This window comes from Olea europaea, chromosome 13 (genome assembly GCF_002742605.1).
Source record: "Olea europaea var. sylvestris chromosome 13, O_europaea_v1, whole genome shotgun sequence".
Lineage (NCBI taxonomy): Eukaryota > Viridiplantae > Streptophyta > Magnoliopsida > Lamiales > Oleaceae > Olea > Olea europaea.
Genome location: NC_036249.1, coordinates 510440 through 529938, shown reverse-complemented (window position 1 = coordinate 529938; position 19499 = coordinate 510440). Strand labels below are relative to the sequence as shown.

The following is a 19499-nucleotide window of genomic DNA, read 5'->3' as shown; positions in this document are numbered from 1 at the left end:
ATTTACTGTTTAGATTTATTTTGGTTTTCTATTAGTTGACCGGATATCTAGAATTTCAAGGTGTCATTTGTTTTTTGTAATTTAGTGTTATTTTCATTTTAGGTTAGATCCGAAGATTTGGGATTTCGGTGTCCTTTTATCTTCTTCTTCTTCATTTTTTTACGCTTATTGTCTTTGTTTTGAAATTTACTTTTTAAAGATGTTATTTTTATTGTTGGTAACCTCGTGATTTACTCTTCGAATATGTTTTCTTGCTGTTAAAGTGTTGAAAGTTCAAAAATTATTTTTGGTCTTCTATATTTGAGCTGAAAATTTAGGTTTTGAAGGTTTTTCTTTTCTCTTTGTTGAAGATTTACTATTCTAATTTGTTATTTGGTTAGTTATTAGTTGATGATGAATAGTAAGTGTTCGAATATGTTATTTTGTTATCTGTGAACTGTGTTGTTTCCATTTTGAAGTTAAAGTTGAAGGTTTAGGATTTTAATGTCCTTGGGGCTTTATTTTTTTATACTTATTGTCTTTGCTAATTTTGTTGTTGGTGACCTCAAGATTTAGTCTTGGAAGGCATTTTCTTGTTGTTGAAGTGTTGGTAGTTCGAAAATGCTTTTTAATCTTCTATACTTGAGCTGGAAATTAGGCTTTGAAGATTTTTTTCTCTATTTTTTGTTGAAAATTTACACTTTCAATCTATTATTTTTTTTTATTAGTTGATGATGAAGAGTAAGGGTTCGAATGTGTTACTTTTTTCTCTATGACTTGTATTATTTTTGTTTGAAGTTAAAGCTAAATATTGAGGATTTTTATGTCCTTGTGGTTTCATTTCTTGCATTTCTTGTGTTTGATCTCTCTGCGTATTATTCATTTCTTGATCGCCTAAAAATTCTTGTGTTTATGTTGTTTCTTTGTCGTCCAAGTGCATTTTATCTATAGACACATACATGCAACTCATTGTCTCGGTATTCATTTTGTATAGTCGAAAAATTGCATGCCATCTCATGATTTTTATGTCCAAAGTGTCTATAAGTGCATCTTTTCATCTCCTATTTCATATTTAAGTTCAAGATTTACCATTTAAACCTGTTATTTTTCTATGAAGTTGAGAATTAGTCTTTGAAGGCAGTTGAGACGAAAAAATTAATTGGTAAGTGTGACAGAAGTGAAGAATCTGGAATACTTTATCCAAAAGTAAGTAAAATTTAAATTCAATTAAAAATCTGAATATTTTTTTGGCATGTATTTTTATGCATTTTTTCCTTTATGCCTATGAGATTATGAGAGTAAGGCATCTTTTTATAGTTTCTTTTAAGCTCAATAATTCTATATTAGATAATGAAGATTTCTTATAGCAGGTTTGACCTATAACTTAATGCTTGTTTTTTATGACAATGCTAAGACTTGTCTTGAGTCCATTAATATGTATATTACAGTATTGCATATGTTGAGTGATATTTGACATTACATTGTTGAAATTTAATTCAGGGTCATCTATGCCATTTGATATTATTGTGGTTGATATGCTAACATTTTAAAATTTTTCTCACTGCTTCTTGATAGTATTGTCCAGTTTGTTATTGCATTTTTTAGTTCATGATTCTTTACGTTTTAAGAAAAATTTTGGATTTTGGTGCCTTTATTCTATCTGGTTCACTATGGGTTTGAGAAAATGATGGTTCTGACCTATTAATTTCATGATGTTTATTGACATGGTTGTCACCATTCTTCTTAGTAACTCAAGTTCTTGAAATTCTTAAGTTTGATGTAACTATGTTTGACAATTTGTTAATCCATTTTTTATATTTACAGTCTTTATTTTTGGATTGTGGTCTGTGATCATCGATGTTTTGGCAGATTATCCACGTGATTCTGTTCAGTTTATCAAGTGGTCACCTACTTCCTTTCCCCATGTCTTGCTTACAGCTAATTTTCATGGTCGGATTACCATCTGGACTCAACCTTCTCAAGTATGCTAGCCCTGTTGGGCTTGTTGAATTATGAAACTATAACATTCTCGTTTCTCAAACATCTTACTGATTTGCTGCTAAAATACTTAGACTAGACAATACTTATTCTCGGTCACAATTTTTTCACATATGGTCTATGTTGAAATACTCTTCTTCCATGTTTTTATTGAGCTCACATTTTTTTATTCATTCAGGTCCTATCCTATCTAATGAATCATTAATCTATGAATAGTGTCAAAAAATCAAAATAGAGGAATACAAACTTGTTTTACTTCTTTAGCGACTCACTCAACCATGTACAATGTACAGATAAACTGAAGAACACAAAATAATTGGTTGTGAGGAAGATTACAAACGAAGAATAAGACAAGTGGGAAATAAACTCCGGATAGTTTTTGTCGAAGAATTTTATTGCACATTTCATTCAAGATTAGTAGAAAATGATGCTACAGCATTGATACTATTGATAAGGTGGTAAACCTTTGGAAGTTCGTGAGGAACAAGGTTATCCTATAGATATATCATGAAAACATTTATAAATTAATACGAACATTCTGATGCCAAAATCAAATTATTGTTCTAATTTCCGAATTCCAACATCATGCACTCCGGTGATTATTGTCCCAAGGGTAAAGAGTTGCACCAGTATTGACAATTTTTGGATAATATAAATGTTGGCCTACGGTTGACTTCTCGTCTTGATTATAACAAAGATATTTTATTTAACAATTGTATTTAAGTGATTATAGAAGTTTACAACAAGCGGAGCTCTTGCAAGTTTGGACAAAGTGGAAACCAAGTTACATATCAAGACAACGATCACTTCAAGAAGAAATTAGAAAAAAAGTTTATTTAGACACCTTGATTTCAAATGTTAAGGTAAAACACTTTAGTATTTGACATACACGTCATTTGAAGCTCAAGCAACATTTCTTCGCACGACAAACTTGATTTTTGCATAAAGAAAAGCATGAACATATTACATACTTTAAGAAATGTCAAAAAGTCTGTAAAACATGTTGGAAACATCTTTCATAAAATTACATTTTACTACATTATTTAAAGAAAGAAAAAATCCAAAAAAGTGTTGTTCTAGAGGACGAGTCCGATTATTCTAGCGGACGTTCGGTATGATAGGTTGGTCCAACGATCAAGAAATCGAACGTTCTGATTTCTGAACAAAAAATGGTTACTTGACCGTCCGGAAGATAGCGGACGTCCGGAAGAACAGAACTTTCGACCCTTTTTGTTGCTATAAATACTAGATCACTTTGCATTCAATAATACACTTCATACGAGCATTTAAAAGTGAGATATCACTAATCTATCTACTCAATCACCTTTATACATCTATTTCTCCAATCTATTTATTAAAAAAACATTTGATTGATCAAACTTTTGAAAATCATTCTTATCAAAGTGTTTTTCTTTTCTAACACTTGAGCTTCAATTATTGCTATCTACTAAAGCGTTAGCCATCTTCTCTTATTGTATTCAACTTTAATTATATCATTTATTGCAAGAGAAGTCTTCACTTGTATACTCCTTATCTTTCAAACTTGTGGGTTGAGTTGAAATCCCGAAAATTTCAACATTGTAAAGGAACGGTGTTCCTTGCTTGTAAGTCACTGAAAGCATTGTAAGAAGGTTGGATTGCACTATAAATCAATCAATATAGTGAAAAAGGCCTTGCTCGTGACGGAAAGCTTGGTAACGGGGGACATAGATCGTGATTGGATCGAACCCCCTTATTACATCGTTTGCACTCTCTTTTCCCTTCCTCTTATTACTTTTGTGTTATCTTGTTTATTCATAGTTATTTGTTTAAATTTGTGCTTATTTTCGAAAAAGGATTGAATAACCAATTCACCCCCCTCTTGGTTAGTTGTTTTTGGGCTTTCAAATGGTATCAGAGCTTGATACTCTTTTTTTTTATTCTACAATCTTGAGTAATGGCTAACCAAGTTTTTCAAAATAGTGAGGGGCACTCTACAAACCGACCGCCTTTCTTTAATGGTACCTGATGATTCCAGATCTCGTTATTATCGAACCTCGACTACTTGACCCCGATCACACCTCCAACCCCGACCTTATCATCATCTTAAAACACCAAAACCAGCTCGGGTATTTGAGGTCGGGGTAGATGTGTTGACTCGTCAACTTCCATATGTGACCTATGAAAGCACTAATCCTACCTTGAACACAATCCCTACCTTCTTAGGCTCCTTCTTTGGCTCAAACAGTGATTTGAATACATGAGGTGAAACACCAACTCCTTTTCCTACGAGGAGAAGGATTGTGGCAGAATCAGTCCTCCTAAGACTCAACCACTAACACCTATAAATATGCAACCTGTGCTCATTCCAAAGGTACGTTCTTCATTATTATCCTCAGTTTATAGCCTCACGCATAAAATTCCCTGTCTGACTTAAGCATCGGAGGGGCGACGAGCACACACCTCGTTGTCTTTGTTTCAGGTACTGGAATTCGCAGTTCGTGTTCCATCCCAGTCATCAAGCTCGAGATTTTCAGATGATATTTTTTGGTAGCATCAGTACCCATTATAACTATTGGAAGGCTAGGATGATGATATATGTTCAATCTATTGATTACAATATTTGGGAAGTTATTGAATATGATTCATATGCTCCCACTAAAACTATTAAAGTAGATGGTAGATCGGACCAAACTCTCCCTAAATCTAGAGAAGAATATGATGATGAAGATAAAAGAAAACTATCATTAAATGCCAAGGCTAAAAATCTACTTTATTGTGCACTTGATAGAAATGAATTTAATCAAATTAGTACATGTGATTCGGCATATGATATTTGGCATGCTCTTGAAGTTACTCATATTGACACAAGTAAAGTTAAGGAAACAAAGATAAATATGCTAGTTAAAGAATTTAAAAATTTCTTTATGAAACAAAATCAGTCTATTGTTGATATGATTACTCGTTTTACCGATATTGTAAATGGTCTTAAAGGCTTTGATCGTAAATTTACTAACGGTGAACTTGTCAGCAAAATGCTTAGATCCTTATCGGAGGAATGGAGTCCATTGAGGATGTTAATCGAGAATACTAAGGATATAAATACATATCCTTTGGAAGAGCTCTTCGGTACATTAATGACCTATGAACTAAACAATGCCAAAGTTAAGGAGAAAACAAGAAAAAGCAAGGGGGAATCAAAGGAACCTCCTAAACGACAAATTGCATTAAAATCGGTAATCGAAGAAGGAACTTCAAATGAAAATATGAGCGATGAAGAACTTGATGATTTGGTCCTTCTTGAAAAAAAATGGAAAGGTTTTCGTAATAATAGAAGATTCCAAAAGAAAGAAGAAAAAGGGGAAGATAGGAACAAAAAGATTGTTTGCTATGATTGTGACAAGCCAGGTCACAGGAGAACCGAGTGTCCAAACAAAAAGAAAAATTTTAAGAAAAAGGCACTCCAAGCCACATGGGATGATAGCGAGGACAAAGAACAAAATGGGAATGATAGTCAAGATGAAGTGGCAAATATGTGCTTCATGGAAATCGAAGACAAGGTATGTTCTTATGATGAGCTTTCAATTTCCTATGATGAAATGCTTGAAAATTTTGAAAAACTCGCTTTAAATCATGCTATTCTTAAAAAGAAAAACTCTAGTTTGAAAGAAGAAATTAAGAAAATTTTCAAAAAGCAAAGAGAGAGTATTGATCATGACTTTTTGATAAAAGAAAACATTTCTTTGAAAGAAAAGGTTAATGATTTAACACAAATTATCTATAAATTTACCAAAGGTAAGAAAAATTTTGATTTAATGCTCGATAGTCAAAAGTGTATTTTTGATAAAGGAGGAATTGGATACAAACCCTCTCTAAAACAAAAATCACTCAAAAATATGTCTGTTAAGGCTTCAAATATTTCATGTAACTTTTGTAATAAAAGTGGACATATTGCCTTTAATTGTGTAACTAAAAAGAAATAATTTTTTTAGAACAAATACAAGTGGATACAAGAATCCACAAAAACTAACTATCAAGGACCCAAATTTGTGTGGGTACCAAAAGTCAAAACTTAATTTGTCCTTGTAGGTACTAAAAAGTAAATGATTCTTGGATAGTTGATGCTCGAAGCATATGATCGGAGACCGATCATTGTTATCAAACTTCCAAGAGAAGGATGGAGGCCATGTGACTTTTGGAGATAACGCCAAGGGTAAAATAACTGGCTTTGGAAACATTGGTAACCACTCTTCCCTTTCTATCGAAAATGTTTTACTCGTTGATAATCTTAAACATAATTTACTAAGCATTAGTCAATTATGTGACAAAGGTTATAACATAAAATTCGATTCTTCCAAATGCCTTATTAAGGATGCTACATCAAAAGAGGTGATTTTTATAGGAAGTCGAAGTAAAGATGTTTATATTATAAACATTGAATTGGAAAATAATGAAAAATGTTTACTTAACTTGAAAGAAGAACATGGTTATGACATAGAAGACTTGGACATGTAAACATGGATCTTCTTTCAAAAAATTCCAAAAATTGTTTTGTAAAAGGTTTACCGAATTTGAAATTTAAAAAAGATAAAATTTGTGATACTTGTCAATTTGGAAAACAAGTAAAAAGTTCTTTCAAATCAAAAATTTATACTTCAACCAAAAAATCATTACAACTTCTCCATATGGATCTTTTTGGACCTTCTAGGACGGCTAGCTTAGAAGGTAAACATTATGTTTTTGTTATTGTCGATAATTTTTCAAGATTTACTTGAATTAAATTTTTAAGCTTAAAAGAAGAAGTTTTGAAAACTTTTAAACATTTTTGTAAGAAGTTGAAAATGAAAAAGGCTATTCCATTTCAACTATTAGAAGTAACCATAGTGGAGAATTTGATAATGTTGGGTTTGATGATTTTTGTAAAGAACATGGATATGAACATAATTTGTTGGCTCCTAGAACACCTTAACAAAATGGTGTAATAGAAAGGAAGAATCACACATTGCAATAAATGGCTCGAACTATGTTAAATGAAAATAACTTGCCTAAATATTTTTGGGTCGAAGCCGTTAATACCGCTTGCTACATTATCAATAGAGTATTAGTAAGCAAAAGGAAAACCAAAACTCCTTACGAACTTTGGAAAAATAGAATTCCAAATATTGGTTATTTCCAAGTTTTTGGATGTAAATGTTTTATTTTAAATACAAAAGACAATTTGAGAAAATTCGACTCCAAATTCGATATTGGAATTTTCCTAGGATATTATCGACTAGCAAAGCATATAGAGTTTTTAACAAACGAACTCTAGTCATTGAAGAATCCATGCATGTTACTTTTGATGAAACTAACTCATTTGATCGAGAGAAAGGTAGTGGTGACGATGTAGGTTTGGAAGCTCCTTTCGAACAAATGAAAATTCAAGACCAAAATAAGGAGGCACCAAATGGAGACATAGAAAAGTCAAATGCTTAAGAAAATGAAGAAAGTCAAACCGGAAAACAAAGTGATCTATCGTTACTAAAAGAATGGAGATTTGTTCCATCTCATCCCAAAGAGCTAATAATTGGCGATGCATCAAAAGGCATCACTACTAGAACCTCTTACAAAAACCATTTTGGTAGTTGTGTATTTATTTCTCAAATCGAACCTAAGAATTTCAAAGAAGCCGAGTTTTATGAGTTTTGAATTTTAGCGATGCAAGAAGAATTAAATCAATTTGAAAGAAATCATATTTGGGACTTAGTCGCTAGACCAAACAATCAAACCATTACTGGAACAAAATGGATTTTTAGAAATAAAAAGGATGAAAATGGAATAATTGTGCATAACAAGGTTAGATTAGTGGCCCAAGGTTACAATAAAAAAGAAGGTATCGACTTTGAAGAAACATTTGCACCCGTAGCAAGACTAGAATCCATCCGTATGCTTCTTGCATTTGCATGTTATAAAGATTTTACACTTTATCAAATGGTTGTTAAAAGTGTTTTTTTAAATGGTTTCATTCAAGAAGAAGCTTTTGTTTAGCAACCTCCCGGTTTTAAAAATCACAAGTATCCAGATCATGTTTTTAAACTTCAAAAGGCTCTTTATGGTTTGAAACAAGCTCCTAGAGCTTGGTACGAACGGTTGAGCAAATTTCTTCTCTCAAATGGTTTTTCGATTGGAAAAGCGGATACTACACTTTTTATAAAAACTCATAAAGATGATATGCTTATTGTTCAAATTTATGTTGACGATATTATATTTGGCTCTACAAACATACATCTTTGTGAAGAATTTTCAAAATGCATGAGTAAAGAATTTGAAATGAGCATGATGGGTAAGTTAAAAAAATTTCTTGGCCTTCAAATTAAACAAATGAAAGAATGAATTTTCATAAATCAAAATAAATACATAGTAGACATGCTTAAGAAATTTGACATGTATGATATCAAGCCTATGAATACACCAATGAGCACATCTCTAAAGCTTGATAAGGATGAGCAAGGTACATCCGTGGACGTCACAAAAGATCGAGGTATGATCGGATCCCTTCTTTATTTAACTGCTAGTAGACCCGGTATTATGTTTAGTGTTTGCTTATGTGCTCGCTTTCAATCTAATCCTAAAAAATCACACTTAAAAGCTGTAAAAAGAATTTTTCGTTATCTAAGTGGTACGAGAACTTTAGGACTTTAATATCCAAAAGGCACTCATATTGACTTAATTAATTATTCGGATGGCGATTGGGCCGGATGTAATGTTGATCGCAAAAGCACTAGCGGAAATTGTCACTTTCCAGGCTTTGCACTTGTGTCTTGGTCTAGCAAGAAACAAAACTCTGTTGCATTATCCACCACTGAGGCAGAATATATCTCGACCGCTAGTTGTTGTGCGCAAACACTTTGGATGAAACAAACTTTATGTGATTATCTTTTGACTTACAATCATATACCTATTTTATGTGATAATACTAGTGCCATAAATTTGTCTAAAAATCCCGTTTTACATTCACGTACTACGCATATTGAGATTCAGCATCATTTCCTTCGTGATCATACTCAAAAAGGAGATATTGAATTGAAATTTATAAAGACCGAAGACCAATTGGCCGATATTTTTACAAAACCTCTAGCGCATGATCGATTTTCTTGTCTTCGAAGAGGTTTAGGTATTCTTGACGAAAATGAAGTGAATTAAGCGTTAAATCATTTATTTATTTTCCTTTTTGTTTTATGTCTTTAATCTCTCTATTCTATTAAAAAATAAAAAAGGGTTTCGGACGAGTCCATCGAACGCATCCGATACATATCGAACAACTATACCGGACGCGTCCGATATATTATCCGATTGGACAGAAACTTTTTCTGTCCTACCGGACGTTCGGTACACTAAAATTTCAGATTTTTAAAAACGCGACAGGTCATTTTCTCCTCATTTTTTCCCACTTTCTCCGGTCTTCTTCGAACTCTCCTCCTCTCTTCACTCAAATTTCTTCATCCACTCTAATATGTTACAAACTCACATAAAATCCATTAACCCACTTCATCTTCTTCATCTCTCCCTCACAATTTTCGATTTTTGTTTCCAAATTTCTCATTTCCCCAATTTGTGCCCTAACTCTCCATTTTCAACATTTTGCCTCAATTCAATCAATGTCGAGAACAAAGCAAGCTAGAAAAAGGGCAAAACTACGGAACATCGGCCACCAACACCTTCCTCCGACGAAGAAACGGATTTTGAACCTGAAGAGGCGGTGAACCCACTTGAAAAATCTCCCATTCTACTAGGTAAAAATGTTGATTTTTCGGCTTTTTCTGTTGAAGCATCTGCTTTTCACATTCAAGAATTCTTTGAAAATATGGGATGGATTCGGTATGTTCGTTGGAAGAAAATGCTTATCCTCAACTCATGAAAACTTTTTACACAACAATGGTTATTACACCACGTTCCGATAGTATCTCTTGTTTAATTAAAATGTAAGGTTCACCGTCACTAAAGCTCTTATTCGGGAAATTCTTAGGCTTGAACCATGTGATACGCAAGTCTTTGTTCATAAAGCTCACCCGACCTTAGAAGATTATAATCCTAGTGATGCATGTCGTCGTGTGATGGGAAAAGACTTTGAAAACATCACAAAAATTAGTGCTAATCAACTCACTTTACCTTGCAAAGTATTGCAAAATATCATTGCAAATGTTATTTTACCTAGAAAAGGGCATCAAGATGAGGTTAATTATTTTGATTTGTTCATTCTCGATTCATTTCTCATTGGCCGAAAGTTAGATTTTCCCACAATTGCTTTAGGTCTTATGAAACTTATCCATACTTCTCGTTATTCCAAAGCTTTGCCCTATGGTTTGCTTTTAACAAAAAATTTCAAACACTTCAATGTCTCTTTTGAGGGTGAAGCCGTCATCAAACCTCGTCCCACCGATACAATCAATATTCAAACCCTCAAGCGTATGAAAATCTTTAAAACTCAAGGACAATGGGTAGGTTACACTAAAGGGTTTGACCCCGCCTCGGGTCCTTCTACATTACCATTTAAGGATGAAGAAGAGGCTGAAGAAGACGTCCCATTACTCTCTCATCCACCACCAATTAGCACATCTTCCTCTTCTACCCGAGGATTCACTTTTACCGAGGATCAGTATAATTTACTCACCGGGCGTTCGACTCTCTCACGATGTCGGTTGATGGGCTTAGTGGTGTTCTTCAGAATGTCCAGTCACAGCAGGCCGCGATTCAGACTCAGCGGGATGCCATTATTGCACAGCAAGCTAAAATGCAAGCTCAGCAGAATGCGTTCTATTCTCACTTTTATGCACATTTTCCACCACCTCCTCCGGCGCCTTAGTTTTTGTTTTTTATTATTTACCTTATGCATCTTTTAGTGTACTCCCGAACTCATTATGACTTTATCTTTTGACGTTTTGGTTATGAAATTATGAACTTATGTTACTTCTCATATTTGTCATTTTTTTGATTATGCCAAAAGAGGGAAAATATTATGAGATGATTTACATGATTTGTGATTTGTCAATTATGAGATGATATACATAATTTATAAATTATGATCAATTATGAGATAATATACATAATTTATCAATTATGATCAATTATGAGATGATATACATGATCTATTAATTATGAGAATACATGATTTATTATGATGAGACGATGTGCATGATAGGAATGCTTAAGTAAAGGGGAATACACGTATAAAAGATAGGGGGAATTATTTCGTTATTTTTATCTCCATCGTCTCATGTTTGTCATAATCAAAAAGGGGGAAATTGTTGGCCTACGGCTGATTTCTCGTTTTGATTATAACAAACATATTTTATTTAACAATTATATTTAAGTGATTATAGAAGTTTACAACAAGCGGAGCTCCTGCAAGTTTGGACAAAGTGGAAACCAAGCTACATATCAAGACAACGATCCCTTCAAGAAGAAATTAGAAGAAAATATATTTAGACACCTTGATTTCAAATGTTAAGGTAAACATTTGGCATATACGTCATTTGAAACTCAAGCAACATTTCTTCGCACGACAAACTTGATTTTGCATAAAGAACAGCATGAACCTATTACATACTTTAAGAAATGTCAAAAAGTCCGTAAAACATGTTGGAAACATCTTTCATAAAATTACATTTTACTACATTATTTAAAAAAAGAAAAAAATTCAAAAAAAGTGTTGTTCTAGAGGACGCATCCGGTAGGTCTAGCGGACGAGTCCGGTTATTTTAGCGAACGTCCGGTATGACAGGTTTGTCCAACGGTCAAAAAATCGAACGTTCTGACTTCTGAACAAAAAACGGTTACTTGACCGCCTGAAAGATAGCGGACGTCCGGTAGAATAGAACTTTTGACCGTTTTTGTTGCTATAAATACTAGATCACTTTGCATTCAATAATACACTTCATATGAGCATTTAAAAGTGAGATATCACTAATCTATCTACTCAAGCACCTTTATACATCTATTTCTCCAATCTATTTATTAGAAAAATATTTGATTGATCAAACTTTTGAAAATCATTCTTATCAAAGTGTTTTTCTTTTCTAACACTTGAGTTTCAATCATTGCTATCTATTAAAGCGTTAGCTATCTTCTCTTGTTGTATTCAACTTCAATTATATTATTTATTGCAAGAGAAGTCTTCACTTGTATACTCCTTATCTTTCAAACTTGTGGGTTGAGTTGAAGTCTCGAAAATTTCAACATTGTAAAGGAACGATACTCCTTGCTTGTAAGTCACCAAAAGCATTGTAAGAAGGTTGGATTGCAGCATAAGTCAATCAATATAATGAAAAAGACATTGCTCGTGACGGAGAGCTTGGTAACGAGGGACGTAGATCGTGATTGGATCGAACCTTCTTATTACATCGTTTGCACTCTCTTTTCCCTTCCTCTTATTACTTTTGTGTTATCTTGTTTATTCATAATTATTTGTTTAAATTTGCGCTTATTTTCGAAAAAGGATCGAATAACCAATTCACCCCCCTCTTGGTTAGTTGTTCTTGGGCTTTCAATAAATTCTACACATTCCACACTAATAATAACATAATAAATACAATACTCGTGCAACACAAGAGACAAAGGCCAGTAATATTAAACATTTATTTAATTTGACGCTGTTCAATGTTTTGCATCGTCCCGGAAATGTGAAGGGTCAAGAAACGACTTATTAGTAAAAATAGTTAAAAATAAAAATGGTCACAGAAGTTGAAGGTTTATTTAGCGATTCTATTTTTGCGCTTATGGATTTTTCAATCTTCCGGTTTTTCATTTCATAAAGCCGAAGCCAAATGCAGACTAATTCTCAAATTTTCCGATATAATCACGTTTAGACAACATTGCTTTTTACAAATATTTTAAAATAATTTAGAAAATAAATCATTAAATTTCGACAACATTTCATATCTTAAAAGATTGCTTCGACGAGATGTAAGATAATAAAATATTTAATTACTTTAGTATATAAAAATATTTTAATGCTTTTTTCTAATTTAAAAATGACTTTTTTCAAATAATATATTATTCGATTCGCAAATTAAAAATCGAATTAGGGTTAATTTAATTTAGAAGTACATAAGGGTTAGTTTATTTAGAAAATATATCATTCGATCAATAATTTGTAATATTTATTACATATTTACTGCGAATCCTCAATAAGTTGATTTGGAATAATGATGTAGTTTTTAAATTGCGAATCATTAATGCTATTTTTCAACAATTAATTCCGTTATAGATTCCTTGTCCCCATTACCTAGAAATAGCTACAGGTCTCCAGTATTATTATAGCAGCCAGCATTTGCTGCAACATTATGATGATAAGATCATTAATTCTCTGTTGTGAATTATTTAAAACAATTTAAAGGCTATAAAATTATACTATGTTATAAAAACTCTAGTAATCCTATAACTACAATCAATTTAATACATTTTATTAGTATTGATTAAAACTATTGACATAGAATTACCTGATTCATATACGTCTAGAGCAAATATGTCCAAATTTTCCATTCACCCTATTCTTTATTCAATCAACTAATTGAGCGTCAAACAACGCTGGTATAGACTAGGACGCCCTATCAAAATCCTTGATTGTCGGGGGAAAAATATCTCAAAGTATATTAGGAACTTTGCCCTCTTGACTTGATATGTTAAGAAGTCTGCAATCGATATTATCTTTTTTGAGATGTGATTGCAAGTATTAATATTCCTGGCTTACGAGGTAACTTGTAGCCTTAATACTGACAAATATATTACGATATATCTTCCAAACATATTATAAACCTCGTAAACCAAACTTTTATTTCTTCAATGAAAATTTGTTTCAAAATGATTAAAAAATGAGCTGCAAGTGTTTGAGCCACATGCAACCCTCGTTGCCACTTGCCAGGAAGAAAGTGAGCAAAGTAATAATATAATCGCTGATCACAAAAGTAGAGATCAAATTAAAGAAAACTAAAAATTGGATTAAATTATCAGCAAATCATTAATCATGAATGTAAAGGCACAATCTATTTAATCACACAGAATGTGCAATCCTTTATATAGTTATGGCTTGTTTGGCAACACGCATTGTGTGGTGCCAAACAGGGACGGACCTGGGGGTCCTATAGGGTCAATTGACCCCCTTTGCTTTTTTTTTTTTTTTTTTTTTAGAATGTGAAAATTTAAAACATACACTACAAATATATTATGCAATCGGCATCTCAAAACTCAACTTTGTGCCGTTGTCTCTCTTTCAATTTGTCAACTACGGACTGTCATTACCATTTACGATTTACCTATCATTTGAAAGTTTGATTGTGACCTCATAACCCGAAGTTTCTGGGTCTGCCCTTGGTGCCAAACGAAGAAAATGAAACTCCAAAATATGATACTATGTACTCGAGATCGATTGATGGTAGGGGTCCGGTCCTAACTACAGCCGAATTATAAACAATTAGACATTCTTTGGAGCATTAAATTGTAGCACACAGAGCTATTAGGCCTCAAAGAATTGAATGTCCAACTTGGAGGTGTGGGTGAAGGTAGTACTTTAATCAACTACTCTAAGCAATTGTCATAAATATAATCTGTTGAAAATCCATAACAACAAAAAGGTAGTATAAATATAATATATTTAATTTTTATTCCATAAACAATTATCAATCTCACAGTAAAGGATTTTCCAGGCAGCAAAAATTGGAATCTGAACGTTTCTGATCATTCAAGGTGTTTTCCAGCTGGACTAGTCTCCAATAGGTCCACCATGGACTAGCAATGTGACAACACTGGTAAGAGGTGTCACAGCTTGACCTGAACTCGCCATAGAGTCGGGCGGTTCGCCCCAACAGCTGGGTTGTGCAAAACATGACATTGACTAAATGTCACTCGGGTTATTTGAAGATAGCTGAAGAGGTCAAGTTTTGAAGGCCCAATACGAACCACATGCATGTTTGTTTGGAAACAGGTGATCGGCCATTTACATTTTTTCAAGGCATTTGGGTTGAAGAGCAATTATTGACAGTTCAGTCTTCAGTTGGACTGGTCATGGTCCAATTTCCAGAGCAAAATTAGGCACAGATGTCAGATGAGTACACATACAGAGAGAAACCTGCCTAAATATTTACACTTGGGTTTCAGGGTTCCTCTTCCATTGCCCATTTCCCTGAGTTCTTTATGACCAACTTTGGCTTCTCTGATTGTGTACAAAACCGTAATTATAATTCAAATACACCATCTTATAACACAAAACAACAAAAAGGACTAGCCCTATGCCCAAGAGCAAACTATTAAACTAAGAACATTATGGTATTACACCATTTACTCTGCAGCTACTTTTAGAACATTTATTCAGTATTTTATGTTCAAACCTCATGGATCCAACGCACATATTAGATTCTCCTGTCTGTCAAGCTTGTTTATGAGAGAGAGATGTTTTCTCTGGAAGAGTAGTAGAGGGCTACAAGCAGAAAACTGTTCTAGGTAAAGTGAATTGTTTTGAGTAAACATTTCTTTTACCCCTCGGTCTTAAGTTTGTTCACTGATGGGTTCCAATAATCTATGGTACTTTTGCTTCTCTTATCATAATATAGATCAAAGAAAGAAGCTTTATTGCTTGAAAGATGGATTTGTATCTTATATTTTGATTTTTTTTTTCTGCACTCATTGTCTGAACAGTAAAATCTGTCTGAATCTGATTCTGAGAGGCCCACAATGGAAGAAGATGAGGCATGAATTCACATGTAAGATCTCCTTGTGCTGTTCAAAAGTCTTAACCGTTGCATTCATCTTCTCAAAGTACTCAGTGTCAGCCACACACAAATTAGAGCAAGAATCCAACAGGAAGACCAGTTTTTCTAACGTCAATGGTGGTCAACTTGGTTCTTGTGAATGCAACTCAAAACATGGCGGGGAGACTTCATCCATCTCAGTATTTAGACATTTAACTTGGTAAGGCGTTACATTTGTTACAGAATATCAGACAGTATCAAAGATTAGACCTTACCTGTGTTCCTTGCCACTTTTGAGACTTCTCAACCACCAGACCAAGTTTTTGGGATTCCTTATTAGTACGTCGAATATGGATGAAGAAGCAACGTGGTCAGCAGAACCTCCTAAAGAGATCCAAACCATTAATGCCAAATCCCTCACCATCAAGATAGCAAATTCCTGCAAGAAAAATGGTAAAGAAATTCGAGCTAACATTGTTCCCTCGACCCTAGATTCACTGTCAAAGGATTCGATAGAAAATTCAGACGCATCGTCTCCGTATAACTCCTCACTCATCTCCCCTCCATCCTCAGCATTTGTTTCAGCATTACAATCACCTCATATTTCTCCGAGGGCCAATGTAGTTATAAGTTCAAATCCAACCCAGGAAAGTCCTACACCAGCCACTACACTCACTCACCTGTCTCCTCCGGAGTCATACGGTGGATCACAGTCAGATGACATCCCAAGTACTTCCTGCACTCCGCCTCCCAAAATATGCAACTATTCTGATGACCCCGCCAACACAAAGTGTAAAATTGTGAATTGTGTTCCAGTTTCAGGTCCAGACACAGCTCCTCGTATTTCATTTTCATTTCCGGTTCCTCGAATCTCCTTTGCAAGAGGTTCTGTGTCACCTGCATCCAATGCCAAACTTAGGAGCTGTGATGTTTACATAGGCTTCCACGGTCAAAATCCGAATTTGATACGGCTCTGTAAGTGGCTTAAATCAGAGCTCGAGGATCAGGGTATTGCTTGCTTTGTTTCAGACAGAGCAAAGTACGCGGATGATCAGAGCCATGAGATTGCTGACAGGGTTATTTGCTCTGTCACCTTTGGAGTGGTGGTTGTCACCGGTTATAGCCTTCTAAATCATTTCAGTTTGGAGGAGATCAGATTCTTTGCACAAAAGAAGAACTTAATTCCTTTGTTCTTTGACACTGATGCCAACGAAATTGTAAGCCTTTTCAACTCGCTTTCTGATAATAAGGAATGTAGGGAAGCATTGGATGGACTAATGAGGTCTCATGAATTCAGACTGGAAGCAAATGATGGTAACTGGAGAAATTGCGTGTCAAAAACTGCTGTGATATTAAGGGGAAAGCTTGGAAGGAAAAGCATGGCCAAAAAGAAAGTAGAAGTTTTTGAGGAGTTGCCATTTCCAAGAAACAAATACTTTGTTGGGAGGGAGAAAGATATTATGGAAATTGAGACTACATTCTTTGGATATGGGGATTACTTGGAGCAAGAATGTACCATGCCAACTATTAAAGGAGGAACCCCAGGGCAATCTGAAGGTCTAGCAGATGAGGAATGTGAGGTCGATACAGTTAAAGGAGGCAAATACATAAGTATGGAGGTTGGCAGGTGCAAGGAGCCAACTTTGGAGGCTTGGTCTGAACCAGTTATTGGAAGAAGTTCACAGAGAAGACCAAAATACATGAAGTCTAGAAGTGGGAAAAACAAGAGCTTTGGTAGCAGCGTCGTGTGCATAAACGGGTCACCAGGAGTTGGAAAGACAGAGATTGCTTTAGAATTTGCATACAGGTACTCACACAGATACAAGATGGTTTTGTGGGTTGGTGGTGAAACTCGGTATTTCAGGCAAAATGTACTAAACAAATCGCTCAATATGGGGTTGGATGTGAGTGCAGATGCAGAGAAGGTAAGAGGGAGGATCCGGAGCTTTGATGAACAAGAATCTGAAGCATTCAAGAAAGTTAAAAGGGAGCTGTTTCGGGACATTCCTTATTTACTGATTATTGATAATCTAGAGACCGAGAGGGAATGGTGGGAAGGAAAGGATCTAAACGACTTAATACCGAGGAACACAGGTGGCACACATGTAATTATCACAACAAGGCTCCCAAGAGTAATGAACTTTGAAACAATTCAACTTCAGCCATTGCCATTTTCTGATGCAATGACATTGATTAGAGGAAGAAGGAAAAAAGAGTATCCAGCTGCAGAACTAGAAATCCTCAAAAAGTTCGATGAGAAATTGGGCAGGTCAAGTTTTGGATTGTGGGTGATTGGTTCACTGCTTTCTGAACTTGCAATTACTCCATTGGCTCTGTTTGAGGCTGTGAACAATGTCCAATATGAAGAAGCTACTGGCTGCTCCATTCCAGATCAACAATTTTGTAGAACAAATATTTTCCTGAAGAAAGTATTGTCCTTCTGTGCTGCCGTGTTGCGTCAAAGAAATGGGGGGAAGAATCTCCTCGCCTCGAGAATGCTTCAGGTCGGAGCATGGTTTGGCCCAGCTCCCATTTCAGCAAATTTACTGGCCACGGCAGCAAATTATATACCTTCCACCAGAAACAAATTGAGAAAGTGGACTAAATGCTTGAAACTCACTTTCTGTAGTTGCTCTGGTTGTTTAGCAAGTCAAACATGGAAGAGTGAAGAGGATTCAGCACTTCTCTTGGTTAAACTCGGTTTGGCACGGGTGGCCAATAAACAGCCTGGATGCTGGATTCAGTTACACAACATCACTCAAACATTTGCAAAAACGAAAGATGGTTCAGTTGCTGCCAAGGCAACAGTTCAAGGTGTAAGGAAAATTGGAAATCCAATGGCAAATTCTGACCACCTATGGGCTTCAGCTTTCCTTGTCTTCGGCTTTAAATCTGAAACCCCAATTGTCCAGCTCAAGGCAATTGACACGGTTGTCTTTATCAAGAAAACAACTCTCCCTCTAGCAATAAGCGCCTTTACAACATTCTCAAGTTGCAACTCGGCCTTAGAGCTTCTGAAAGTCTGTACAAACCTGCTGGAAGAAGTTGAGAAGTCATTCGTGTCTCAGATACAGGATTGGTGTCACGGTTCTCTTTGTTGGAAAAAGGCACTGCAATCGAATCAGAGAGTGGATGAGTACGTGTGGAAGGAAGTGACATTGCTGAAAGCTATGCTGCTCGAGACAAGAGCAAAATTACTGCTGAGAGGAGGCCGTTTTGACAGTGGGGAAGAGCTGTGCAGAACTTGCATCAGTATCAGGACAGTGATGCTAGGCCACAACCATGCTCAAACATTAGCCGCTCAAGAAACATTAGCCAAGTTAGTAAGAATGAGGAGTAAGATATGACGATTGTATCTCAAAATATTATACTCTTATACACGGTTGGGCTTGATTTTTTTCATATTGTAGTCAAGCAGCCATTGACTAGTTAGCTTATTATAAAATCCTGATTCATTATACTCTCTCTGAATCATGGGATCAACTGTTATTTACTGTTAGGTAAAACAAACTGTTATCCTAAGTTGATTAAGTATTGGATATATATATTCATGGAGTTGTTGGTAAAGTGTATTCGACAACATTCATTAGTATTAACAAAGAAGAATCTAAAATTTTTGCCAGGAATCAACAAGAACCATGACACCAAACACCTAACTCCTAACCAAGAAATACTATCAATCTTCCAAAATGTCTTGTTCCTTTCTCCGTAATTCTAAAACTTACTGCAGAAAAGATACGGCATACACAAAATAACGGGCAAATCAATAAATAATTGGAGTCGGTTGATTAGTTACCACGGTAGTGTATATGAAACTCCAGC

General features: G+C 34.8%; 1 protein-coding gene and 1 long non-coding RNA gene across 2 annotated transcripts; one reads left to right on the top strand and one right to left on the bottom strand.

The window, feature by feature from the left end:
* Positions 1 to 3895: 3895 nt before the first annotated feature.
* On the bottom strand, positions 3896 to 4622 carry LOC111408170. Its single transcript, XR_002705288.1, has 2 exons — positions 4520 to 4622; positions 3896 to 3981 (listed from the first exon to the last, which is right to left on the bottom strand). It is a non-coding gene; the product is annotated as an uncharacterized LOC111408170 (long non-coding RNA).
* Positions 4623 to 15140: 10518 nt separating this feature from the next.
* On the top strand, positions 15141 to 19476 carry LOC111407139. The gene is made up of 2 exons (XM_023036460.1): positions 15141 to 15429; positions 15625 to 19476. The coding sequence occupies exon 2, from the start codon at positions 16028 to 16030 to the stop codon at positions 19022 to 19024; it is 2997 nt and encodes a 998-aa protein (XP_022892228.1). The 5' UTR covers positions 15141 to 15429; positions 15625 to 16027; the 3' UTR covers positions 19025 to 19476.
* The last annotated feature ends 23 nt before the right edge of the window (positions 19477 to 19499 follow it).

Excerpts from the sequence above, each read along its gene's own strand:
- LOC111407139 (XM_023036460.1), top strand. The coding sequence starts at position 16,028 with ATGGATGAAGAAGCAACGTGGTCAGCAGAACCTCCTAAAGAGATCCAA.